General features: G+C 45.6%; 2 protein-coding genes across 3 annotated transcripts in view; one reads left to right on the top strand and one right to left on the bottom strand.

Moving 5' to 3' along the window:
• The window catches only part of mbnl2 (muscleblind-like splicing regulator 2), a 142,839-nt gene extending 131,935 nt beyond the window's left edge, over window positions 1-10,904 (bottom strand). Inside the window, exon 1 of one of the 2 annotated variants that reach the window (XM_052026284.1) lies at window positions 10,873-10,904. The gene's annotated coding sequence lies outside the window, so the exon portion shown is untranslated. Of the gene's footprint in view, window positions 1-4,620; window positions 4,684-10,872 lie in introns of those variants that run through there. The other variant, XM_052026283.1, reaches the window with a different exon arrangement.
• Window positions 10,905-23,640: 12,736 nt separating this feature from the next.
• Window positions 23,641-26,504, top strand: mettl18 (methyltransferase like 18). The gene is made up of 2 exons (XM_052025550.1): window positions 23,641-24,248; window positions 24,334-26,504. The coding sequence occupies exons 1-2, from the start codon at window positions 23,641-23,643 to the stop codon at window positions 25,223-25,225; spliced, it is 1,500 nt and encodes a 499-aa protein (XP_051881510.1). The 3' UTR covers window positions 25,226-26,504.
• The last annotated feature ends 1,005 nt before the right edge of the window (window positions 26,505-27,509 follow it).

Here is a 27,509-nt window from a genome sequence, read left to right as displayed (position 1 = left end):
TGCCTGCAGTGCACTTTCTCTGTTGCTGCAACAATACATTCTGAATTCTGCTTTCTTTTTACCACCTTGATGTACTTGTGTTTGGAATGATCTGTCTGGATGGCGCGCAAACAGAAGTTTTTCACTGTATCTCGGTACATGTGACAATAATAAAGCAATATCAATACCAATACCAAGTACATAATGCCAAAGCTGTCAAAGAATTTCCCTTGAAAGCACAGTGTGGACAGAGTACCAACATCAGGCCCTGTTGTTCTGAAATAATAAGGACCTTGGAACAGGCAAGCTCCCTGCTTGTGCGTCAAAACACAGCAGAGAATTACTTCTGAAAAAATTCATGACCTCATCTCCCTTGCCCAGGAAGAGGAGCATACAAGATAAGATATCTTTATTAGTCACATGTACACCAAAACACACAGTGAAATGCATCTCTTGCACAGAGTGTTCTGGGGGCAGCCCGCAAGTGTCACCATGCTTCCGGCGCCAACATAGCATGCCCACAACTTCTTAACCCGTACATCTTTGAAATGTGAGAGGAAACCGGAGCACCCGGAGGAAACCCACGCAGTCACGGGGAGAATGTACATACTCCTTACAGACAGCGACAGGGACCTCAGAGATGCCATAAGTGTGACATCTTCAAGAGAGGAGACACCTGATTGCGGTAACTCCAGAGGGGACCACCCTGTTGTCTGATACTGGGAGTGTCACAGTGAGAATCCTCTTCAACCACCCTTTCCCTTTGGTCGGACAGCTCTTCCCGGAATTACAGTGTGGATTCTGCCCATTACAGGTTGCAATGCACAGAATCGTCACTGCATGATAAACCCAAGAAAATGTAGGGAGTGGCACCATCTGTTCCCCTGAAAAAGTCTATGATTCCAACTGCTGGGAGGGCTTATGGGGATTCCTTCTTAAATTTGGCTGTCCTTAGAAATTCATTGCCATTCTATAAGATAGATAGATAGGTAAGATAGATTTCTTTATTAGTCACACGTACATCGAAACACACAGCGAAATGCATTTTTTGTGTAGAGTGTTCTGGGGGCAGCCCGCAAGTGTTGCCACGCTTCCGGCGCCAACATAGCATGCCCACAACTTCCTAACCTGTACGTCTTTGGAATGTGGGAGGAAACCAGAGCACCCGGAGGAAACCCACGCAGACATGGGGCAGAACGTACAAACTCCTTACAGACAGTGGCTGGAATTGAACCCGGGTCGCTGGCGCTGTAATAGCGTTATGCTAACCACTACACTACCATGCCTGCACTATGCCTGCTGTAGTACAGCATGCAGGCCATCATCCTAACCCACTGGTCCACAGACTTATTCCGAGGCAGACTGAAACAAGGAGGCTGTGACATCTCAGTCTTCCTCACTGTACTCCTGCACCTCACTTACAACAGGCACCCTGTTGGGGTGCAATTAATCTACAGGATGAACAAGAAACCGTTCAACCTTTCTTATCTCTGTACTTGAAACTAGACTGCCCCAAACTGAGGAATCAGTTGAAAGGATGCGGATAATTCTTGCATATACGTACTTCCAGGGACTGAAAGGCCTAATCCCAGCACCTTTTGACTGAGTATATCTAGTGGGTGGAATGCACTATTATAGAGAATCACAGAGTAATACAGCATGGAGACAGGCCCTTCGGCCCAACTCATCTGTGCTGACCCTGGTGCCCACCAAGATGGTCCCATTTGGCCCATATCCCTCTAAACCCCTCTTATCAAATCTCTTTAATCGGAAAACCTCTAGGTTTGTGTTTGAATTTTCCAGTTTTAATATATGATACAGTTCAAGAGTTTTAGTTATGAGTGTTGGCAAAAGAAGCATTTTTGGTTACAGGGGAATTTTGGGTCACTGTACCAACTTTCAGTTTTCGTATCAAAACAGAAAGTAAATTGGTAATCCAATGAATCCATCGCCGCTCCTACTTTTACTAATCTGTGTTCATCTCTTGACGTATCCATTCACATCAGTGTGTATCTATTTACATGTACACAAGCAGAAGCAATTGGTCAGTCAAGATAAAAAAGAACTGTAGATGCTGGAAATCTAAAACAGAAAATGCTGGAACTACTCAGCAGGTCGGGCAGCATCTGTGGGAAATAAAAAAGAGGTAACATTTCAGGTCAGTGACCTTTTGTCAGTCTTTTTTTTGGAGGTGAGAGCAGAGGCTCACGAAATGGATGAAATGCAGTCAAGGGTTTGTTTGCAATGATAGTGGGGAAGCCAAGGTCCAAGGAGAAGGAGCTCAGTCTCAGGCACTGGTACGGAAAGTCTCATCGTTACAGCAGATACGAGGGAGATGGAGAAACTGGGAGAGTGGAGGCAGGTTGGGTCAAGGACTGGTCGAGATAGCTGTGGGAGTCAGAAATTTGTCAGTGTTCTAATAAGAATAACCCCATTTTGAAAGCCACATTCTTAAAGCAAAATGCTTAAAATATGCGGCCAGCATAGTTTCATTGGTGCGATAAAAATGAACATTGAGATTCTCAAGAAGGTCTATGGGTATGTTTTTTCAGTTATTATTGGTTAAAGCTAAAAAAAAATCAGTCCTGCCTATTGTTAATTGCCCTGATCTAGAACTGATAATAAGAAACACTTGTAGGATGATTGATTGGGCACGCAACAAGCAGGTGGAGAGGCTGATCAATAACCAATCAATATTTAGCTGGAGACCACGGGACTGATGGATTTAATAAGGTTTATTCTTTATTCCTCCCCCTCATGCTTCATTAGAAGGAAAGGTTCAACAACACTGGTGCTGATACAGGAAGTCACAGGCAGAAACCTAAAATCACACTGCCTTGGGAACAATCACTTTCACCCCTTGTTTAAAAAAATTACATTAAGGATTCATCAACTCAGAACTATTCCTTACCTTGCAACTTTCAAAATTCCTTTCAGTTATTTACCTGCAAGCACACATTGCGTGCAGTTCCGGTCGCCCATCTGTAGGAAGGACGTCAAGAGGGTACAGAAAGGGATTCACAGGGATGGAACTGGGTCTGGAGGGCTTGAGTTATAAGGAGAGACTGGACGGGCTGGGACTGTTTTTTTTTCTTGGCGCGTAGGAGGCTGAGGGGTGACTTTATAAGGTTATATAAAACCAGGGGGGGCATAGATAATGTGGATGGTCATGGTCTTTTTCCCAGGGTAGGGGAGTCTAAAATTAGAGGGCACAGGTTTAAGGTGAGAGGGAACTGATTTAAAAGGGACCTGAGGGGCAACTTCTTCACACAGAGGGTGGTGGGTATGTGGAACGAGCTGCCAGAGGAAGTGGTAGAGGCGGGTACAATTACAATGTTTAAGAGACATTTGGACAGGTACATGGATAGGAAAGGTTAGGAGAGATGTAAGTAATGGGCCAAATGTAAGCAAATGGGGCTAGCTCAGGTGGGTGACTTGGTCATCATGGAGAAGTTGGACTGAAGGGCCTGTTTCCATGCGGTATAACTCTATGCCTCTGCACAGGTTGCATTTTACTCCTTGCAAGGACTGTGGTTCCCATGGTACATGGTGGATCTGATATCCTCATTTCCCTTTACTTACTCTGGCACAGAAATGGCTGTTCGGCCCGTCAGGTGCAACCTAGCTTCCAGGGAGCGAGTCCATCAACCCCTTTCCCTCTCTTATTCCTCTGTAGCTCCGAAACTTATTCTCTCTCACATATGCCCATGGATTCCTCTTTGATTTTTTTATCTACACACACGGGTAATTAATTTACCGCCGGGCTGTGGGGGGAAATGGGGCGCCTGGGAGAAACCTACCCAGTCACTGGGAGACCGTACAAACTCCCCGTCGACAGCACCCGAGGTCAGGATTGAACCTGGGTGTCTGGCGCTGTGAGGCAGCAGCATTAACCACTTACGCCTCTGTGCCGCTTGTATTGAGCCACGTGTTGTGGGAGTTTACACTCCATCTCCTGGTATTCCAGAAGACCACTGGGAAAACACAGACAAGTCTTTCCACAACTTAACTGAGAAGTTCCCCTCCCTTCTGCCTTCCCTCATTCCTGTGGCCCACTCATCCCTCCTTTTTCTCCTCCCCTGCCCTCATGACCTGCCCATCTATTCCCCACCTCCTTCCCTTTGTTCCGTGGTCCACTGCCCTCTCCCACCGGATTCCTTCTTCTACATCCCTTTGCCTCTTCTACGTATCACCTCTCAGCTTCTCATCCCCCCCTCCCCCACCTACCTACCTTCCCCTCTCACCTGGCCTCACCTATCACCTGCCAGCCTGTGCTCCTCCCCCTCCCCCAACCTCCTTTCTCTTCCTTTCCAGTCCTGATGAAGGGTCTCGACCCGAAACGTCGACTGTTTATTTCCCTCCAGAGATGCTGCCTGACCCGCTGAGTTCCTGCAGCACTTTGTGCGTGCTGACTGAGAAGCATTTCCCTTTCCCCGGCCTTCAATCCAAAGCATTAATAAAACAAATTCCCTGAGCAGGGACTGTGCAAACCTGAATGAGAAAATTAGGTTTTAAACTCCTCAGTGCTCGTGAAATGTACACCAAAGTAAGTGCGACGTAAGTGGAACACAGACAAGAGACTCCGCAGAAATACATAAGATTAATGCAAAATTTAACTGCAAAAGCACTGATGGTACTTACCACAGGAACTACTCTGTGCCAAAGGGGCTGTGTTACAACAGTGTGCACTGTGAGTGGAGCTCAGAAGCTGCCTTCACTGACGTCAGAACTGTGATTTCTGCACCTCTAATGTGCTGCTTGTCTGGTTAACCGGTAGCTATGCAACAAGTGCTGCAGACGGTGTCCTGATCAAGGTCTTTCCTGGCTCATTGCTGGCATTTCTTGGCAGATTCACGCTGCGGAGGTCTGATCAGAATGTGCGTAGAACGCCAGGGCAGGGCTGGGGGTGGGGGGCGGGGGCAAGAGTTCTCGCTGGATCCGTGGTTAGGCCACAGTTGTGGCACAGTTCTACTGGGAAGATGCAGGAGAGATTTATGGAAACGATTCCAGGCCCCGAGAGTTGTCTCGGTTGGGGTTAGTTTCTTTGGAACAAAGGAGATGGAGGAGAGATTTATTGAGGTGTCTGAAATAAAGAGGCCTAGACAGAGTGAACAGGAAGGACCCCTTGAAGACCAGGGCCTCAGATTTAGTCATAGAATCACACAGCACGGAAACAGGCCCTTCGGCCCAACTGGTCCACGTCGACCAAGATTCCCATCTAAGCTGGTCCCGTTTGCTCACGATTGGTCCATATTCTTCTAAACCTTTCCTATCTGTATACCTGTTCTGGCTTCTGCCCTCTTTCCTTCCAGTCCCGATGAAGGGTCTTGGCCCGAAATGTTGACTGCTCATTTCCCTCTGTAGATGCTGCCTGACCTGCTGAGTTCCTCCAGCTTTTTGTGTTTGTTGTTCCAGATTTCCAGCATCTGCAGTCTCTCTTGTCTTTGTCTTTTAAATGTTGCTAACGTACCTTCCTCAACCACTTCCTCTGGCAGCTCATTCTATATACCCACCACCTTCTGGGTGAAAAAGTTGCCCCTCAGGTTCCTATTAAATCTCATCCCTCTCAACTTAAACCTATGCCCTCTAGTTCTTGATTCCACAACCCTGGGAAAAACACTGAGTGCATTCACCCTATCTATGTCCCTCATGAGTTTACACACCTCCATAAGATCACCCCTCATTCTCCTACACTCCAGTGAAGAAGGTCCTAACCTGCTCAACCTCTCTCCATAACTCAGTCCCTCGAGTCCCAGCAACATCCTCGTAAATCTCCTCTGCACTCTTTCCAGCTTAATGACAGATGTAAGTGAGTTGATAGAAGGGTCAGCAGTGGTGGGGGTGTTGGGGGGTGTGGTCTGAGTTTTAAGGGCCGGACTCACTGCCTGAAAGGGTCAGAGGAGGTAGAAATTCATCACATTTAAAATGTACTTGTATGAGCACTTGAAGGTCCATAACCTATCACGGAATGAGATTTCTAAATTTGCCCACTTTTGGCCAGCATGGATGTGACGGGCCAGATACTACAAATGTCTGTGATTCTAGTGCAGGTGGAGGCAGCTCAGGCCAAATTAACGGCACCTGTTCTTTAAAAGCCTCCCACTGTAAAACTTCAGCTGTCACCCACTGCTCCTGTGCCCTTGTCCTAACCTACACCAAGTCCCAGTCACCCATCACCCCTGTGCCTCCTGAGCTACACTGGCTCCCGGCTTAGAAACACCTCAGTTTTCATATCCTTGCTCTTGTTTTCAAACCTTGCTCCCGACTCTCCCCGCCATCCCCTGCAGCCACTATCAGATTTCCGCGCTTCTTCAGTTAAGGCCTTCTGATCATTCCTGGTTAAATGCTCCTCTGTGCCTTCCCACCGTAACGTCTGAAATCCCTCCCGACACCTCTGTCTCTTTCTGCCTTTCCAATGCATCTTCACACCTTCCACTTTGACCAATCTTTTGGTCACCAGTCCTAACATCTCCTTTGAAACTTGTTGTCAAATTTTGTTCGATATTGAAGGGGCCTTGGAATCCCGACGTCAAGGGTTCTATGCAAACACAAGTTTTTGTAATTTGTTGCACTCCTCTGCTCATTCCCCATAACCCTGGAAATTTTTTCCTTATTGTTTGCATATAACCGTGATCTCAGTATCGTTGGGGATTAGCCAACGCTAGTTGGCCTGCTACGCACTGTCCTATAATGTGTTTTTACCAGCATTGTTTTATACTAGGCCAATGTATTCAACATTGCAATCAGCTGCAATACATGCAAATTACTTCCAAATCCTGTTGACAAAAGATAGGGATTTTCAAGTTGAATGTACTTGGCAATATAATGCTTGAAAGAAAATTGCAACAAAATTTTAAGGATTAATAGTGAAGAAATTCTTCAGCACCTCCAAGGTTTATAGGCAGCATTGTCTGTGGCCTTCCCTACTTGGCATAAGAACATAAGGTCACAAGAAAATAGCAGCACGAGTAGGTATCCTTGGCTTGTCTAGCCTGCCCCACCATTCAATATGGCTGATCAGTCCCAGGCCTTATTTTCTCCTCTGTGATGGTTCCTTATGGCCCTCAACTCCCTGCTCTTTCAAAATATTATCTACTTCCTTCTAAAATACTCCATTGATCTAGCCTCCACAACCTGAATGCACAGGAACGTAAGAAGCTGCAGAGAGTAGTGGACTCTGCCCAATACATCCCTCCCCACCATCGGGAGTATCTACAGGAGGCGCTGCCTCAGGAAGGCAACATCCATCGTCAAAGATCCCCACCATCCAGGCCGTGCCATCTTCTCGCAGCTACCATCGGGCAGGAGGTACAGAAGCCTGATTCAAGGTTCAAGAACAGCTACTTCCCTTCAACCATCTGGCTCTTGAACCAACCTGCACAACCCTAATCACTGCAGTTTCGCAACACTATGATCACTTTGATTGCTTTGCACTAAAATTGACTTTTGTTTGTTTTTGTTCAAATTGTGCTATTTCTTGTAAAAATTGTGTATATGTTTTTCTTGTGAATGCTGCATATCTGATGCTACGTGCCTGTGATGTTGCTGCAAGTAAGTTTTTCATTGCGTACGTGTACTTGTGCAGGTGACAATAAGCTCGACTTGAACTTGAACATAACCCTCTGGGGTACAGAATTCCAGAGATTTACCACCCTTTGTGAGAAGCACCTCAGTTTTAAATGACCATCCCCAGTTTTGTAGCTATGCCCCTATGTGACTCTCCCATCGGTGGAAATATCTCAACATTTACCCTGTTATGCCCCCTATAAGTTTCAATAAGACCATCCTCAGTCTTCTAAACTCAGAAGAATATGGATCTAATTTCTTTAGCCGCTCGTGATAGGACAACCCTCTCATCCCAGGACTTGGCCTGGTGACTCTCACTCGCTGTGTCTGCCTCCCATGCCAGTGTGTCCTTTCTTAAATAAGGGGTCCAAAGCTGTGCACAGTACTCCAGGTGTGGCCTCACTGGTACCCGGTATAACTGTAACACTACTCTCCTATTTCTCAACTCCAATCCTCTTGCAATAAATGGCAGCAATATTCTATCCTGCATAAGACTCAAAGGCAGACGAAGGCCCTTCCTGCTTTGACTCTACATTGGAGGGAGGTGTGGATGACATTGGATGAGGTGATTGACAGTTGAGAGAGGCCAGGTTGGGATGTGGGGGTTGGGTGCTTCCGACCTTCAGTTATGATGGTTCCATTTACAGTTTAAAAGAAAGTACTTTCCTGGCGAGGCTAACTGTGAGCTCAATAACGTTCAAATGGAGGAACTCTTGGACAGACTGGATCTTGGACAAGTGGCTCAACAATGCAGACACGGTGTCGTGGCAAAACTTGGTATTATTATGCTGGAGAGCTGGCGCCCAGTGAGGCAGAAATTGGGACTGAAGGGAACCTTGTGACAGAACAGAGATGACTGTTTCAGATTAGTGCCCTTGTACTTCGTTCCATGTCCCAGATATCCTCCAATCTCCCTCTCCTTTTGCCCTCTCTTCTTTTATGAACACCTTGAATTCTTAATTTTTCTGAGATCCCGTTTCTTCCATGTGCTTGGATTGTCAACCTTTGGAACCTCTGCTCCCTTCCGTGGCCTCCAAATTTGTCCTTTCTCCATCCCAGAAACCTCCCCTTTCTTTCTCTCTCCTACTTTTTTGAGATCTGAATTCTTAAGTTTTCCTATATGGTTTTGGAAGGAAATTATCTAAACATCAATAATAATTTATTATATCCACTGTAAATACCTTCTTGTAAAAAGTAAGTTATTTTATCTGATCTGATCTTTTGTAACACTTTATTCTGCATTCTGTTATCGTTTTACCCTGTACTACCTCAATGCACTGTGTAGGCACGGTAGTGTAGCGGTTAGCGTAACGCTATAACAGCGCCAGCTACCCAGGTTCAATTCTGGCCGCTGTCTGTAAGGAGTTTGTACGTTCTCCCTGTGTCTGCGTGGGTTTCCTCCGGGTGCTCCGGTTTCCTCCCACATTCCAAAGACGTACGGGTTAGGAAGTTGTGGGCATGCTATGTTGGCACTAGAAGTGTGGCCACACTTGCGGGCTGCCCCCAGAACCTACGCAAAAGGGCATTTCACTGTGTGTTTCGATGTACATGTGACTAATAAAGAAATCTTATCAAATGAATTGATTTGTATGAACGGTATTCAAGACTAGATTTTCACTGTACCTCGGTACATGTGACAACAATAAACCGATTTACCAATTAAAGCAAACTGAAATAGTTGTTGAGAAAATTGCTTTTGAATCGTATTAACTAGTCATTTCATTTATGGTTTGCTGCAGTGTTAAATGAAGGCCAGAAATGGGGCAAAAACCGTGTAAGCCTTTCACAAGTTCCTTTCTGAGGAACACCTGAGTCTTACGATGCTAAGTGGGGAGTGAGTTCTGGATTGCTTGTCTGGGCTGAGTGGTTGGAATTGTAACCAGGCAGGAAGTAAACAGTATAAACAGGGTTCTGCTTGGCTGAGTACCAACCTGCAGTGCAAAATCCAAGCTGGCAATTGATGTGAACCATGTCCTTCAAACTGAGAGATAATTGAACTGATGAATATGACTTGATGACTATGAATTGGTGAAAAGGACACAAATATAACTGATAGCAAAGGATTGGTTTTTCTATTAGCTGCTCTCGAAGCAACAGAGAACAGGGTAAAATCACCTTGAAGTGCGACCCAGCAACGCTATGAGCCAATATTTTCTGATCAGTGTTACTCTAACATTGGCAGGAGTCCTTGATCATTATGTTGTACCCATTGCCTTCATTGTTCTTTGGTTTAATATATAAATTCTATGTCAAAGCCTCTGCATGATGAGCAATCAGATTGGAACACATTATTTACACAGATGTATTTGCCATCTCAGCCAACAACTGGGCAACTCCATCTTAAAGTGTGCAGTTAACCCACTTTTTCTGAATTACGAAATGTCTTGTCAAATTTGAGCAAAGCATAACCAAATGTTTTCAGTAAGAAAAACATAAGTGATGGCAGTGATGTATTGTTGAACTTTCTACTACTTCTCTACCCAACACTGCTAAAGCACACGATAGAAAATACAAATTTCACTTTTATTTATGCCCTTTAACTTGATGACGACTAATTAACTTACCCCCACATCCACATCAAGCATACAAAGATGAGTCATAAAATTTCAATATCCAGCACATCTTATAAAGCACAGATGTCTGCAGACTGCAAAACCATTCAGCCTACTTTAATACATCAATCAGGAGAGAAAACAAATCAGTGTCCAACTGCTTCTTAAATGATTCCAGGAATTTTACCTGCAGTATGTTATCTGGAAGTCATGTGTTGATCATGAAAGATAATTCCCTAGCATCAGTTATAAATTTGTCCGACACCAGTGTGAAGCAATGATTGTTGCCCAATCCTCAGAAAGTAAATTAAAATGATTTTTTGGATTTCATTGCAGACAAGGTAACCTTGCAGATATTGTTCAAGGCTAAAATTGGCTTAAAATATAATTGCTAAAACCTTTGATAGATAAATAGCAGAACCGGTGAAAAGCCTGTCTGAAATCACCAGCAACCATTCCGTGATAAAGGAAATATATCAGTCTGCAATTATAACACATGGCACATACGTTAAAACAAGAAGGAAAATGTTGAATATGACGTGCAATGGATTTCTCTGTAACCTTGAACTTCAAACCCATCAAAGTGGATACAAAATCAGTCTATATAGAAAAGATCTATATGTGCAAATGCAGATAAAAGCAGAAAGCTTTGCACTTTAAAATTAACGAACCAGTAGGAGGTATTATAATGCTTGCCATCGGTTTAATTTATTATCATTTATGCAACTTTTAACTAATTCAATAATTACCAAGGTGCTGCAAAAAAGACGCTTACCTTCCTCCTTGTAATGGAAGTCACAAAGCTTGCAGTGCTGCTAAAACACTGCATAGAAGTAGCTTGGCTCTGTGCCAAGTGTGAAATCCCCTGTGATATTTGCTATGCTTGCCAGTCTGTATAAAACAACATAACTATTCAGGTCACAGATTCAGATTCATTCCAATTCTTGCTCTCTGGGAAATATTACGCATCCTCTGTCATTGTTGGATAGCTTTCTAAGAAGACATGGAAGTCAAGTTGCATACATGCATGCATGATGTGGAATGCACACTGCAGAGGCAGGCTGGTGCTTTGGGAAAGGTACAGCATGAAAACCAAAAAGATCTCCTAGAGATGATCTAGACTTACCCTTCCAACGTGCTCCAGTTCTGGAACATATCTGTAAGAACTTGCATATATGTTTGGTAGATGAAGGCGTGAAATTTGATAACAAATTCTCATTAATAACGTGAAGTTTCCTTTCTACAACAAAATGCAAATTTTTGTTTAAGTAAATAAAAGATTTGCATTTCTATAGTAATGTGGATAACATGGCAGGCAGCAGGTGCACAGCAATATCCTACCAGATAAATAGTTTCAGTCAGGTCGGTTGGGGTAACATTGGCCAGGACTAGGGAGAATTCTCCTCATCATGGGACATCTTTAACTTCCACCTGATCAAGTGATGTGGCCTTCGTTTAAGGTCTAATTGGAAAGATGCACCTCTAGCATGACACTACCTACTCTGAAGTCTCAGATGAGATGTTTTATGATCAAGTGAGCCTTCAGCAACTGCCTGACCCAGAGATTAATATTCACCCACCATCATGTCCAGTCTTCTCCAAAGAGAGATCAGCTGTTTTTAACTTACATGCAAGCGAATGGATCATATTCTCTTGGTATAAAATTGTACCTGTTCCATGGGGATTCTACAGACAGGTGACCTCAATTATTAACCTGTCTTGTCCTTCTCAAATGAAAACTTCCAACCCCAATCCACCTGACCTGGCTAAAAACTCTGGCCTTCATCTGCTATGTTGGTTACCCTGGGCTCCTTTGTGTAATGTCAAAGTTAAACAATTCTTTGGGGAGGGATGGGGTTGATGTGGGAGGTGTCTGGATTAATTCCTTGACCAGGACAACATTGTTACTGGGCATACTTGTCCACATGAAGCCAGCACTCTTAAACTCAGGTGGAGTACTGCCCTTCACAGGTAGCTCAAGTCCTGATTAAGACAGACTCACAGTTTCTCCTGGTTCAGGGTGACTTTGCTCAGGCTTTCCTTTCTGCAACATATCTCATCAATGACATATCATTCCGAGGAGGGGGCTGAGATACCCTGCCCCCATCCCTACAGATCGTTTGGGAACCCCAGGAAGGGCAGAAACCCAGAAACTTGCAAGAGCAAGGGACCTGAAACCTCAACATTTTGAATACCAGTATTGATTCTATTTTGGATACTCACGAGTTGCTGAACAAAATTTAACCCTTTCTTGCCAAATAATCCAAGAATTCAGACAAGCATCTTTATGTAATAACTATTTATTAAGTCACAAATGGAGTACAAAGTAAAGCATAACACAGAGAGTGGATCAGACAGATCACAGTCTGTGTGCAATCGTTAGCAATGTTTCCGAAGCTTACTTGACCATGAGCTGCAGAACTGAGCTGATTGCTTGCTTTCCCTGGGCCAGTGTTGCTCGAAACTAGAAGGCTGGAGTGGTGAACATCCTTCTATAGAGGTGTTATCTAGAGCCTTGCCTGTACGATATATGAAGCAGAGGAAAACTACCCCGTTTCCCAAGCTGTGCTGGTTCATCTCTGAAGCACATAGTCACTGTTCCTTCCTTGAGTTACTTGCTGATCTGTATCATAATTACGTTCTGAGAATTTAATGTTAAGAAGCAGAGAATATTGAAAGGGAATTCTTAGGAGCTGCAATATGTTGCTAATGGGACCATATATTTCTGACCAATATCTGTCTAACCTCATTATTGGCAAGTAATTAATGCTATGGTTTGTGCAGGTTCTTTCAATCTGGGTTAGAGTTTGGATGTGCAGTTCATTGCTAGTTCTGAAGAAGAAAGTATATTGCTGAACAACAGCATTTTGAATTTTTGTCTTAAGGTTTCTGTGTCTTCATTGGATTGGAATCAGCAACTGAGGGATATCAATCACTTTAATTAATGAAGCACACTTGTTGTTGAGTTTGCTGGTGTGGCTGGTGTCTGTCACATGTCCCCAAATGTCCTTGATGTGACTGACCAGCTCAGCACATCACGGTAACCAGCCTCCCCTCCATGGACTCTGTCTACACTTTTCGCAGCCTCAGTAAAGCAGCCAACATAATCAAAGACCCCTTCTCTTTACATCAATCCAGTGATTTCATGGTTACCATAACTAAAACTTACTTTATTAAACTACTCGTGTCTAAATTCCCCAGACGCCATGAGAGGATTCGATCTCATGTCCGTTGTCATTGTGATACAGATCAACATTACAGCATTTGAATTTGTATCCCTTAGATTACTTGTCCAGTAACATAACCAGTATACAATGGTACCCCCGTTTCCACATGGAGAATTAAAAATAAGAGGTACTCTCATTGAAGTTTACAAAATTCCTTTAGGGAGCGACAGGGTGCTGGGGCTGACTGAGGACTTCAGAACCAGGGTGCACACTCTCATTAGGCCATTTGGAACTGAAATAAAGAGAAATTTCTTCATTCAGGGGGTGGTGAATCTTCGGAATTATCTACTCAGGAGGGCTGCAGAGACTCAATGAGTTCATTCACAGAGATTGATAGATACCTGGATATTAAGGAAATCAAGGGATATGAAGCTAACGTAGGAAAATGGAGCTGAGGTAGAAGATCTTAATGAATGGTGCGGCAGATTCAGAGGACCTGCTCCTCATCCCTATGTTCTTATTTATGAATGACAAACATCTTTCTTCTGTGACACCAGCTTACACTTGTCATTTTCCATTGCTCTTCCTGTTTACATCTTTTGTCCAATTAGTTTCCTGAGGTGGACCTCCACTGCATATTTTCCCTGTCTGGTACTGACGGCTTATCACCTCTGGTATGCTCTCCCAACACGTCTAATCTCACATTGCAACAGCTTCTCATGCCAAGTGGATTGTCGATGTTTTCCAATAGGATACTTCTTGATTGTCAGTCAGACAGTTTCTTTCTGCATCTCCGGATTGATTATAACTAATAATTGGGCATGTTCAAGGAAAATGAACACATTGCTTTTTTTACAAATTCTCCAGTGACTTTTCTCCTTGAAATTTGCTCACTGTAGATTAACCTTCCACTCCCGGTCACTGCAGAACAACGGAGGAGGGTTGCCAACAGTGTACCCAACAGCAAAGGTGTGGTCAGTGGGAGAAGAGCAAATCCAGATTTCAAAATCTTCCTAAGTGTATTTTCCATTGCTTGGATTAGAACTTTTGATTCCATTCTTACGGAACAAAGGCGTGTTGAGAAACTAGCATGTAAACATAAAACAAACAACACTGCATTTGCTGGAATCTGCTATAAAAAAAACAGAAATGCTTGAAGAATTCAACATCATCTGTGGAAGGAGAAACCAGTCAACGTGTCTGGTCAGGTCAAACTCTGAGGGTTGGTGACCCAAAACGTTCATAAATTCCTCTTTCCACAGATGCTACTTGAGAGGCTGAGTTTTAACGTTTTTTTGGATCTGGCAGGTGAATTTTAACTTCAGGGAAGCTACCAACAATTGTATCACTTTGGGCGTGAAGAATCTCCAAGCCATTTTAAAGACTGGACCTCAACTGCCTGAAGCAGATCAGCCCAGCTAGATATTCTGACACGATCATTAGACTACTGGAATGTCTGGGGGTCGACTGGCTGGCAAAAGGTTCAGTCCTGGGGTGAGGATTGGGGCTCTCGAATGGGACTAGAAAAAAGTTATTTTAAAATCACCTTCTTGGAGTCATCTATAAAACTCCAGCTGGATTTAGAAGTTCCAGTGTAAACTCTCAGTCCAGTTGTATCTCAGATTAACAACTGAGGTTCTGTTTGTTTAATTCGCCCCCCCTAATTACAGATTAAAGGAGTCCACTACCTGATGCAGGTGGTGGCTTAAACTGCCCAGAGGGAAGGGTCTTTACAAATAAGGGCAGCTTCACTACTTTCCTTGTGCTGTGGTGAGTCTACATAGGTGATTATGAGGTCAATGACCATTGATACTCCCTTGACTGAGTCAAAGTTGGCCCCAAATGATGAAGAGTTGATCTGAATTAAATGTTAAGAACGGGCTGCATTCTTTTTAATGAAAAGTACACATTTGCCTAAACCTCTTGCCGAATTTACACCTTTTTTTTGAAAGTCTGCTTTACTTCCCAACTACTGTGAGTTAGAGCAGGATATTGATTAGAACCATCTCATGAATGTTTGGTGAAGCAATGGTAAAAAGTCGGGCTGGAGCAAAATAGATTCAAGGGAAACAAATGTCAATATGGTTGAGTAAGAATGTCAGAGATGCAATCTGACATTCCCAATGGGAGCAAGTCATTGGCTGCCAACTTTCCAAGATGTGTTTCTACAAATACCATGTCCCACAGGGAACTCTCTCCATGGAATCAACATTCCAAAGAGCAGCAGTAGGGGAACTGAAACAGACTCCTGAAAAATATTCTAGCTTGGCGAGATTAAAAAAAGCAACAAGGAAAATGGAGAAACCTCGAGAAAGATGCTAGGAAAATCAAAGTCAAAGTCAAAGTCAAAGTCGAGTTTATTGTCATGTGCACGAGTACGTATGTGCACAGCTGCATTGGAAAACTTGCAGCAGCATCACGGGCACAGAGCATCAGAGACACAACATTCACAAAAAAATTTAACATAAATTATACACAATTTTTACGAGAAAGAACACAATTAGAACAAAAAAACATCTATTTTAGTACAAATTAATCAAAGTGGTCACAGTGTTGCTATACAGAGGTACTGATTAGGCTTGTGCCGGTTGGTTCAAGAACTGAATGGTTGAAGGGAAGTAGCTGTTCTTGAACCTGGTGGTGTGGGACTTCAAGCTTCTGTACCTCCTGCCCGATGGGAGCTTCGATGATAGAATCTTCATTAAACATTGGATTTTTGAGCATATTTATTGACCTGTGTCATCCAGTGTAATGGAGCTGGGGCAGAACATCTGACCCACAGCAAGCAGTCTGTTGTTCACTAAATAAAGCCTATGTACTCAGAATCTGTTTAAAGAGTGGAGGAACCCAAAACTACAGCAGCTTCTCCTAATAAAAACAGGGCAATCATCCCAGAAAAGCACTGTGAGCAGAGGATAGTTATGTATAAATTATGGACATAAAATCAACCTCAGTAGCTTACCCCTGTGTGGTCACCAAGCTTGACTGAATAAAGATTACCCTAATACAATAAAACTCTGTAAATCTGGCATGCTTGGGAGTTTGGTGATGTTGGATGAACCTGTTTTCTGGATTATCAGGTATTACTCTATTAACATTCCAACATACTTTACCTTCATTTTTATTTTAGATGTTACATAGAATAATAAATTGCCCAGTTTAAAGGGAGTGTGGGGAACAAAACCAGGTGAGTTTCAAGGAAGAGAGGGAACCGGGGGCTCCGTTGAGTAAAAAGGGAGTGTGGGAATGGGGACGCTAGTGTGTAGAGGGGAGTGAGGGAATCTCCATCTGGTGAGCCAGATGACAAACCATCAGGTTTTCTGAATAGCAGGTTATCAGAGTTTTACTGCATTCTTCTATTGCCTGGCTATACGTTTGCCGATATCTGCAGCCTTTTAAAAAATACACATAAGCAAATTTAAGGCAAATGCATTGGAGCATGTAATATCATCGCTAACATTTAAAAAAATGAATCCACAGGGTCATCTATCACAGCAGGTCTGACCAGTTGCAGTGTACAGCACTCTTTGCTCTCAGTGGCAAGGTTGTGGTAAATCAACTTGAGCACAAATATCCAGGCTGATTCTCCAGTACTCTACTGAGGAGACTTGGGGTGGGGGGGGGGGGGGGGGGGGTGGGGAGGGAGGTGGTCTACAGTCCAAATTATCATCTTTCATTTGAGACGTTAAACTGAGACTTTATCTGTTCCTTCAGGTGAAAGTAAAGGACCCTGCAGCATTATTTCGAAGAACTTATCTCTGCTGCTCTGCACGACATTTATTGCAACATCACTTAAACAACAATCAAATCATCTGCCCATGCTGACTGTGGGATCTTGCTGTGCATGAAGTTGACTGCGCCTCCAAAGGTACTTCAGACTACTTTGGGGTCTCTTGAAGGATTGTGAAGGCAGTTAAAGAAATGCAAGTTTTTTTTTCTTCTTCCTGCATGTTAGAAGCAAAGTGGAAGTGTGTTAGAAGCATGTTAGAAGCAAGGTGGAACTTCTTTAAAAATTTTTTTATATTTTATTTACAGCGTGGTAACAGGCCCTTCCGGCCCAATGAGTCCGCTCCGCCCATTTTAAACCCAAATTAACCTACCCGTACGTCTTTGCAATGTGGGAGGAAACCGGAGCACCCGGAGGAAACCCACGCAGACACGGGAGAACGTACAAACTCCTTACAGACAGCGATGGGAATCGAACTGAATTGCAACCTCAGAAGATCGCCCTCTCCTGCCCTGTGTGTGCATTTTTGCCCATCTGCTACTTCACATTATGAATTCATGTCCTCTGAGAACTAATTTCATCCATCCAGGTCTGCCACATGAAGCTTCACAGATTCAGTAGTGTCAGTCAGTCCTATAAGTAGTCAGCATTCCCGTATCTACTGCTCCTGGGTTGGATTTTCCTGGAACTGGTCTGCTTCTCAGGATGATACAATATGATAAGATGCACAGATCGAGTGGACAGTCAGAGACTTTTTCCCAGGGCGACAATGGCTAACATGAGGGGACATAATTTTAAGGTGATTGGAGGAAGGTATAAGGGGGATGTCAGGGGTAAGTTTTTACACAGAGAGTGGTGGGTGTGTGGAACGCACTGCCAGCAGAGGTTGTGGGGGCAGATACATTAGGGACATTTAAGAGACTCTTAGATAGACACATGAATGATGGAAAAATGGAGGGCTATGTGGGAGGGAAGGGTTAGGTAGATCTTAGAGCAGGATAACATGTCAGCACAACATTGTGGGCCGAAGGGCCTGTACTGTGCTGTAATGTTCTGTGCTCTCAAACTCACCCATCCTCTCGTACTAATGGGGAGGGCCAACTGTACTGGAGAGGTATGCTGTGTGGTGCAGAGGGCTGTCTGCAGTCAGAGACTGTTAGAATTGTTAATGCACTTGCTCCCTTTGCCCAGCTTGTCAGTGTTCCTTCCTCCAATGCATTCAATGGTGAGTCCAGAATCACCAGAGCTGTGAAGCAGCAGCAATAACTGCTGCATCACTGTGTCCCAACATTGCTGCCAAAAACATGGGTAAACGTCGGGAGTTGGTTATAGAACCAGCAGCATACATCAAGAAAATCCCTGTCGTTATGTTCTGATTAACCCTGTTTCTCTTTCTACAATGGCATCCAACCCTTTTCCAGCAGTTTCTTTATTTTGTTCTGGGTTTCCAGTACACCACCATAGTTGGCATTTGTATATTTCTATTCATAGACTTCAGTCAGCAAAACATTGCTCATGGCAATAATTTAGGCTGGCTTCACAGATTATTGGGGCAAATCACACAAGTAAATTGGTAATTATTTCAAATGTACCAAGGTACAGTGAAAAACTTTGTATACAGAGCATTTCATCACATCCACATCAACTCATTGAGGTAGTACAAGGGAAAACAATAACAAAATGCAGAATAAAATGTTACAGTTACAGAGAAAGTGCAGTGCAGGCAGACAATAAGGTGCAAGGCCATAATAAGGTAGATTATCAAGAGTCCATCTTATCGTACTAGGGAATCATTCAATAGTCTTATAACAGCAGGATAGGTGTCCTTGAGCCTGGTGGTACGTGCTTTCAGGCTTTTGTATTTTCTGCCCGATGGGAGAGGGGAAAAGAGAGAATGTCCGGGGTGGGAGGGGTCTTTGATTATGTCGGCTGCTTTACAGAGGCAGTGAGAAGTGTAGACAGAGTCCATGGAGGGGAGGCTGGTTTCCGTGATGCACTGAGCTGTGTCCACAACTCTCTGCAGTTTCTTGCGGTTTTGGGCAGAGCAGTTGCCGTACCAAGCTGTGATGCATCCGGATCTAATTCACATTCAAAGTAACAGTATATTTTATTTGAAGTCTCCACTGAAATGGACTTGATCTCAACACTTATGGAATGATATTCCCACCTCTCTCAGTCAAAGAACATTAACATTATTTGAAAGGGTGGCCGTCAAGTACACTGCAAACTATATACTCTTTGATCAAATGATGTTGCTTTATTTTGAATTCACACACAAATATTAAGTCATGTTTAAATTGGAAATTACCTGGTTTCAAGGAATTCTGTGCCCTAAAGGAGGTGCTTTTATTTGAAGCAGTTCTCAATAACAGGGATTATAATTTGATTTTTAACATGATTCAAAACGTAAGCAAAAAAAATTAGCCAGAGGAAAAGATCATGGATCTGCACGACTTTCAGTTGTGACAGCTGACACTTTTGCTTGGTGGAGCAATTTAGGAGGCAGGCACTGTTGTAACATGCCACAGTTTACCACGTCTATCTCCACCTACCGTGCCTCCACCACATTTTACTGATTATATTGACATTTTATTGAGTCATCCTTGACTGTGTTATCTCCAGCTTTTAACGTTCCAACACACACCTTGATCCATCCTATGCAATTCTGAGGTCAAAACCCAGCTGCTGTGAACTAACATGCACCAACATTTCGATCCAAAATGTCGACAATTCCTTTCCTTCCACAGATGCTGCTCGACCCGCTGAGTTCCTCCAGCAGATTGTGTGTTGCTCCAGACTCCAGCATCTGCAATCTCCCGTGTCTGCATCACATGCTGTCTATTCATAAGTTCCCTTGCTTGCCGACCTACACTGGCTCCTAGACAAACAATGCATTCAACTTAAAACGTTCTATCTTTGTTTTGACATTACTATGCCCTATCCCCGTAGTGGCTTCCAGCCTTATAACCCAATTAGAATCACTGAGATTAGGGTGACTGAATAGCTTATTTGAGGGAAAGTGAACCACTCAGAAGGGCCTAAGCTGCCTCCGTACATAGACTGACATAGAGCTATGCTCCGAAGCTGAGACTCCTGACTCCAGTGAGAGGCAAACAGCACAACCACCCACTGCTGGAGGACAGCCCATGCACGTTTCAGGATGCTGTGATGTTGACTTGCAAGATTTGACTCCTGCCCATCAAGGGGGATGTCTATGATTTTGGTGGATGTACGGTTAAAGGTGACCTGAAGTGCTAACAGCTCTGCTCCAATTCTGACTTCTTTTAGCATCTAATGGCAGCTGTAGCATCATTGCCTTAAGCTCTGGATTTTCTTCTCTAAATTTGGCCATCTCTTCAACTCTTTCCCTCTAGGATCCTCTTTAAAACCTTTGTGTGATCAAGCTTTTGGTCCTCAGTTCTATTATGTTATTTGGCCCAGCGTCATTTCACTTCTGTTTGATAATGCTCGGGAAATCTCATGATGGCATCTGGGAGTTTAAATTCAAGTAACAATATTAAATTTAAATTAAATTTTATTTACAGCTTGGTAACAGGCCCTTCCAGCCCAATGAGTCCGCGCCGCCCATCTTAAACCCCAAATTAACCCACCCGTACGTCTTTAGAATGTGGGAGGAAACCAGAGCACCTGGCGGAAACCCACACAGACACGGGAGAATGTACAAACTCCTTACAGACGACAACGGGAATATCAGGATTAAAAAGTCAGTGTCAACAATGGCAATGCTGAAATGAGCTGAATGTGAAAAATATAATCCAACCAGTTTACCAAAGTCCTACATGGAAGGAAATCTGTTGTCCTTGCCTGGTCTGGACCAAGAGGTGATTCTCACCATCCCAGAAGTGGCCCAACAAGATGATCAATCCAGTGGGACGGGAACCTACTGATGACCATGGAGAGAAAAAAACAAAGACAGAAATGAAAGAAAGAATGCAAAAGTAGAAGGCAGGGAAGTCTATGGCGAGAGGCCAGCTGGGCCACTGTACAAAACAAAGGCAAGTTGATTAAAAATAGTAAAAATTCTAGCCTAAAAGCTTTGTTTCTTAATGCGGGAAGCATTCGTAATAAGGTTAATGAGCCAATGGAGATGATCTGACCAGCAACTATGATCGTTGCAAGGGGGAATTAAAGGTGGGAATTTAATATTTAGGAATATTTGATTTATAGGAAGCATAGATGGGAAATAAAAGGTGTGAGGTAGACCTGCTAATAGATGAAACAGGTACAGTTGTGAGAGATCTAGGCTCAGCAGATGATGAGTTCATTTGACTGGAGGTTACAAACAACAAGGGAAAGAAGACACTTTTAAGATCAGTGTGTGGACCCCCAAACAGTTGTTATACTGCAGCAAAAGGTTTCAATCAATAAATAAAGGGGCATGCAATAATTACTGGAGACTTCAATCTTCATGTGGATGGGTTAATCAAGTTGGAAGAAGTAGCTGCAAGAATAAATTCACAGAGTGCAGTTGGGATAGTTTCTTAGAGCAATACAGTATGTTAGGGAACTGAGAGTGAGTTGGCTACCTTGGATCTGGTAATGAGGCATGTTTAATGAATGACCTCACGGTAAAAGATCTCCAAGGAGTAGTGATCATAGCATGATAGAATTCCGAATTCTGTTTGTAAGGTTGAAACATAGGCTCAGAAACAACTGTGTTTAACTTAGATAAAGCGAATGATAATGAACAAGGATACAAGTGGCTTAACTGGACTGAAGTGGGGCGATAGATTAGCAGGGAGGACAAGAGGAGAGCTGTGGCAGACAAGTGGCTGGGGGGATACAAACAGTTTACAGAGATATTGACAGGTTTGCTGATTGGGCAAGGCTGGGAAATGATGTGGGAAAATGTGAAGTTAATCATTTTCGAACAAAGAGCAAAATGGGGAGATATTGCAGAAAGCTGCTGCTCAAAAAGATTTGGGGGGGGTGGTGTTATTCTACAAAACACAGAAAGCTAGCACACAAATGCAGCAGGTAATAGGGAAGGCTAATGGCGTGTTGGCTTTTATTTCGAAGGGAATGGAGTGTAACTAGAGAGAAGCCTTCCTGCAACTGTACAAGGCACTAATGAGACCACATCTGGAGTAATTGTGAACAATTTTGGTCCCTCTGTGTAAAGATATCATTGGGTGGGGGTGGTTCAGAGAAGGCTCACTTGGATGATCCCAGGTAATGATAGGGTTACCTTATGAGAAAAGGCTGATTTGGAAGAACATGGTCTAATTAGGGACAGTCAGCATGGCTTTGTGTGGGGCTGGTCATGTCTTACAAACTTGATTGAATTTTTTGAGGAGGTGACCAAGGTGTCTGATGAGGGTAGGGCGGTGGATGTTGTCTACAGGGACTTCGAGGTGTTTGACAAGGTCCCTCGTGGTAAATTGAGCAGGAAGATTATGATGAGCAGGATACACGGTGAATTGGTAGTTTGGATTCAGAAATCTCGATTGTCCATTTCCCTCCACAGATGTTGCCTGACCCGCTGAGTCCCTCCAGCATCTCGTGTATTGGACCAATTGGAAGATCTGACCAATGGAGCGGGGTTGAGTCATTGGAACTCCTTGCCCCAGGGAGCTGTTGAGGTCGAGTCCTGGGGCACGTTGAAGGCTGAGAATGGGCTCTAACCAGTGAGGGAGTCGGGGGGGGGTGCTGTGGGGAAAGAGCAGGGAGGTGGGCATGAGGTACACTCACCTCCCGGACCCACACACTGACCCAATGACCCCCAGACCCACACACTGACCCCCCCGTGGACACACACACTGACCCAATGACCCCCAGACCCACACACTGACCCCCCCCCCAGGACCCACACACTGACCCAATGACCCCCAGACCCACACACTGACCCCCCCCCAAGGACCCACACACTGACCCAATGACCCCCAGACCCACACACTGACCCAATGACCCCCAGACCCACACACTGACCCAATGACCCCCCCAGGACCCACACACTGACCCAATGACCCCCAGACCCACACACTGACTCCCCCCCAGGACCCACACACTGACCCAATGACCCCCAGACCCACACACTGACCCCCTGCCCCCCGGACCCACACACTGTAATCCCGCCCACCTTCCCTCTCCTCCAATCACCCGCCAGCTCGCCCTTCATGCTGCCAGCGGCTGCTGTGTGATTGGAGGAGAGGGGAAGGTGGGCGGGTTTACACCGCCTACTCTCCGTATGATTGGCTGATAAGAAAAAAGTGAGTTGATTTCTCAGCAGTGCCTCCCGCTGATTGGTTGACGGGTGACAAAGTAGGCGGGGCCTGAAGGCGGGCGATCGAGCGCACCTCTTGGGTTTTCTGCTGATTGGTTGAGAGAAGCGAAGGTCGCACTCTGATTGGCTGACGCAGCTGAGGGGTAGCTGGCTGATTGGCTGAGAGTGTGTGTGTGTGGAGGAGACGTTGCTGACTGGCTGAGATTGTGGAGGGAGACATTGCTGATTGGCTGAGATTGTGGAGGGAGACATTGCTGATTGGCTGAGATTGTGGAGGGAGACATTGCTGATTGGCTGAGAGTTTGGGGGAGACTTTGCTGATTGGTCCAGCGGTCGGGACAGACGTTGCTGATTGGTCCAGCGGTCGGGACGACGGTTGGCGGCGGGCGGTTTGCCGCGGGAGCGATGGAATTCAAGTTCGAGTTCCCGCTGGGTGGCGGGTCCGGCGATGGCGGGAACCCCGGGGGGCGGCGCCCGGAGCCCGGGTCCGGCGATGGCGGGAACCCCGGGGACCGCCAGGGCCCGGCGCCTGCGGCCGCCCAGCGCCGCCGCCTCCGGGAGCACGTGGTCGGGGACCCCGCCGACCTGAGGCCGCTGCTGGAGCGGACGGCGGCGGCGGTGTCGGTGCTGGAGGCCGGCGGCCTCCGGATCAAACACATCGAGCCTTCGGCCTTACTGTGGCCCGGGGCCGAGGGGGAGGAGGAGGAGGGGCCCGGGGCCGAGGGGGAGGAGGAGGAGGGGCCCGGGGCCGAGGGGGAGGAGGAGGAGGGGCCCGGGGCCGAGGGGGAGGAGGAGGAGGGGCCCGGGGCCGAGGGGGAGGAGGGGCCCGGGGAGGGGGAACCCGGGGCTGCGGGGAGGGAGGAGGGTCCTGGGGCTGCGGGGTCGGGGCCCGGGGCCGAGGAGGGGGGACCCGGGGAGGAGGGGCCCGGGGCCGAGGAGGGGGGACCCGGGGAGGAGGGGCCCGGGGCCGAGGGGGAGGAGGAGGAGGGGCCCGGGGCCGAGGGGGAGGAGGGGCCCGGGGCCGGGGAGGGGGAACCCGGGGCTGCGGGGAGGGAGGAGGGTCCTGGGGCTGCGGGGTCGGGGCCCGGGGCTGAGGAGGGGGGGCCCCGGGGAGGAGGAGGAGGAGGGACCCGGGGCTGAGGAGGGGGGACCCGGGGAGGAGGGGCCCGGGGCCGAGGAGGGGGGACCCGGGGAGGAGGGGCCCGGGGCCGAGGAGGAGGAGGGACCTGGGGCCGAGGAGGGGGGCCATGTGGGTGAGAGAGCTGCGCCAGGGCCGGGGAAGGAAAGGCCTGGGGCTGGGCAGGGGAGACTCCCCTGGGATCTGCTGTCCCTCTCGGATCTGGTGCCCGGCTTGTACGAGGGCGGCCTGAAGGTCTGGGAGTGCACCGCGGACCTGGTCGACTACCTGGCCGGCGTGGAGCTGCGGGGCTTGAGGGTCCTCGACCTGGGCTGCGGCGCCGGGCTGCTGGGCATCGCCGCCCTGGGCAAGGGCGCGGCCTGCGTCCACTTCCAGGACTACAACGGCGAGGTGCTGGAGTGGCTCACCATCCCCAACGTGGCCCTGCTGGGACGGTCGCTCCCTGGGCCTGAGGTGGGAGGAGACGACGAGCCACCTGCGAAACGCAGCCGAGCCGAAGGCTCCCTCCTCGCCCGCTGCCGCTTCTTCTCGGGGCCCTGGTCCCTCTTTGCTCAGGTTCACGGTGACCGCGATGCTTCCTTCAAGTACGATGTCATCCTGAGTTCCGAGACGCTCTACAACCCCCACAGCTACGCCGCGCTGCACCACGCACTGACCAGTCTGCTCTCAGACCAAGGAACCATCTACCTGGCCACCAAAGCCCATTACTTTGGGGTCGGTGGGGGCATCCACCTCTTCCAGAACTTTGTAAAGGAGAAGCAGATCTTTGACCTCAGGACAGTGAAAGTAATTGATGATGGACTCCAGAGATGCATTGCATTAATGTCCTTCAGGAGGGGGAGGTCACCTTGACCTTCTTCTTCACTGCATTGTGATTATGGTTGGAGCAGTGGTCTTGACCTTGGAATAGGAAGGCTTTTTATGCCGTGAAACTTGTTTTAACATTATACATCAAACAATACTTCTCTTTAAATAAGTTGGCATACCTTTCGCAATTATTTTCAAATGCATTGACTCCGGGATGTGAATGTAATCATGCTGCGCCATCAGGCCCCCATGAGCCAAATTGGATGATTCTGTATTGTTAACTGCTCATATTTAATGCAAGTATTTAAAAAGGAAATGTGCAACAAATACACCTGTTAGAATTTAACTCTGAACTTACTACTGCAAAGATGACTGAATCATGCATTCTGAAAGTATTTTTCCGTGGTCTACTTCAGTGACAAAAATATTTGGCTTGAACCTTCATTAGTAAAAGACTAAGTCTCAATCAATGCTTCAGGATATGACAACAATGTGTTTGAAGTACTGTGCAAAGCTTTCAGAGGATATTTCTGCTGAAAAGGTCGTGTGCCTTAGGACTCTGAAAGTGTTAGATTTTAATATCAGCTCTGATAAAGCAAGTGGCAAACGAGGAAAAAGGATTGGTCCTATTTGGAATTATATTTTTTTTGGAGTTTATCTGATACTGTACAGGATCTGCCAATGTATTTAATGTTGGAAATGGTGCCAGAAATGTAAATGTGTTTACAATAAATATATCTCCTGCAAGGACACGAGCCCACAGGAGAAGTAAAATTTTTATGCCTTCAATGTTAAATACATTTTTATTTAAATAAATCTGTTATGAGCATCATCGATAATATTTTCATCAAGTTGAACGGCTAAAAGTTGGAGTTGAAATGGTTACATTGTAAAAGTGACTGTGACTTCCCAGTGAAATAGGAAAACTACTATTTGTGCTAAGTAACATTATGATGTGTTACGTTACGATAAAATCAATACTTGTGTTGAACTCCAGCCAGCACTTCTGTATAACTCTAGGTAAATGCTCTTAACATGTGAGATTCCAGAATAAGGTTTCCTATTTATGATATCAGATTAATAATTTGAACGCTGCTGTCCTGCCAGAGCTTAATTAGATATTCACAAGGTCTGGATCAAACCTAGACATTGGTATACGTGATGGACCTTAGTGACTAGATCTGAATGCACAATTGGGTTTGTAGCTTGGCTAGATAATTATAACAGCATCACCAGTTATAGACTATTGATTTGACAATATGATTCATCATTTTGTTTAATTTTCATTGTAAGGGTATGTGAAATAATGGAATAAATGATTGAATAAATGGATGATGGAATAAATGGTTGTGTGGCTAAGTTTGCGGATGACACCAAGATAAGTGGAGGAGTAGGGAGCATAGAGGAAATAGAAAGAATGCAGAGGGACCTAGACAGTTTAGGAGAATGGGCAAGAAAATGGCAGATGAGATTCAATGTTGAGAAATGTGCAGTTGTACACTTTGGAAGTAGAAATAAGCGGGTAGATTATTATCTAGAAGGAGAGAAGATTGATAGTGCGGTAGTACAAAGGGACTTGGGGGTACTTATACAAGATACCTTAAAAGTTAACCACCAGGTTGGATCGGTGGTTAAGAAAGCGAATGCTATGTTGGCATTCATCTCGAGAGGTATAGTGTATAAAAGTAAGGAAGTGTTGATGAGGCTCTACGGGGCGCTAGTGAGGCCTCATTTGGAATACTGTGCGCAGTTTTGGGCCCCGCATCTTAGGAAGGATGTGCTGACGTTGGAGAGGGTTCAGAGGAGATTTACGAGAATGATTCCAGGAATGAAAGGGCTTAAGTACGATGAGCGTTTGTCGGCTCTTGGACTGTACTCGCTGGAGTACAGAAGGATGAGAGGGGACCTCGTAGCGACATTTAAAATGTTGACAGGTAAGGATAGAGTAGATGTGGCTAGGCTGTTTCCCTTGGTGGGCGTGTCCAGGACCAGAGGGCACAATCTTAGAATTAGAGGGTACAGTTTCAAGACAGAGATGAGGAGAAGTTTCTTTACCCAGAGGGTGGTGAAATTGTGGAACTCCTTGCCACGCACAGCAGTGGAGGCCAGATCAGTGGGGGTGTTCAAGGAGGAGATAGACAGATATCTAAATAGTCAGGGTATCAAGGGATATGGGGATAAGGCTGGCAAATGGGATTAGAATAGTTTTTTTTTTCTCTCTCTTTTTTTCCCACCCCATTTCTTTTTCCCTTTTCCTTGGAGCAGACTCGATGGGCCGAATGGCCTGCTTCTGCTCCCTTATCTTGTGATCTTGTGATCTTGTGAAATT

Source organism: Pristis pectinata, chromosome 11 (genome assembly GCF_009764475.1).
Source record: "Pristis pectinata isolate sPriPec2 chromosome 11, sPriPec2.1.pri, whole genome shotgun sequence".
Lineage (NCBI taxonomy): Eukaryota > Metazoa > Chordata > Chondrichthyes > Rhinopristiformes > Pristidae > Pristis > Pristis pectinata.
The sequence above is the reverse complement of the archived record's forward strand: the minus strand, read 5'-3'. Positions and strand labels throughout refer to the sequence as shown.

Bases quoted from the DNA above. Each gene is read 5' to 3' on its own strand.
- mettl18 (XM_052025550.1), top strand. From the start codon at position 23,641: ATGGAATTCAAGTTCGAGTTCCCGCTGGGTGGCGGGTCCGGCGATGGC. The intron at 24,249-24,333 runs GCCCGGGGCCGG...GGGGCTGAGGAG, and splicing joins GGGGCCGAGGGGGAGGAGGG to GGGGGGCCCCGGGGAGGAGG.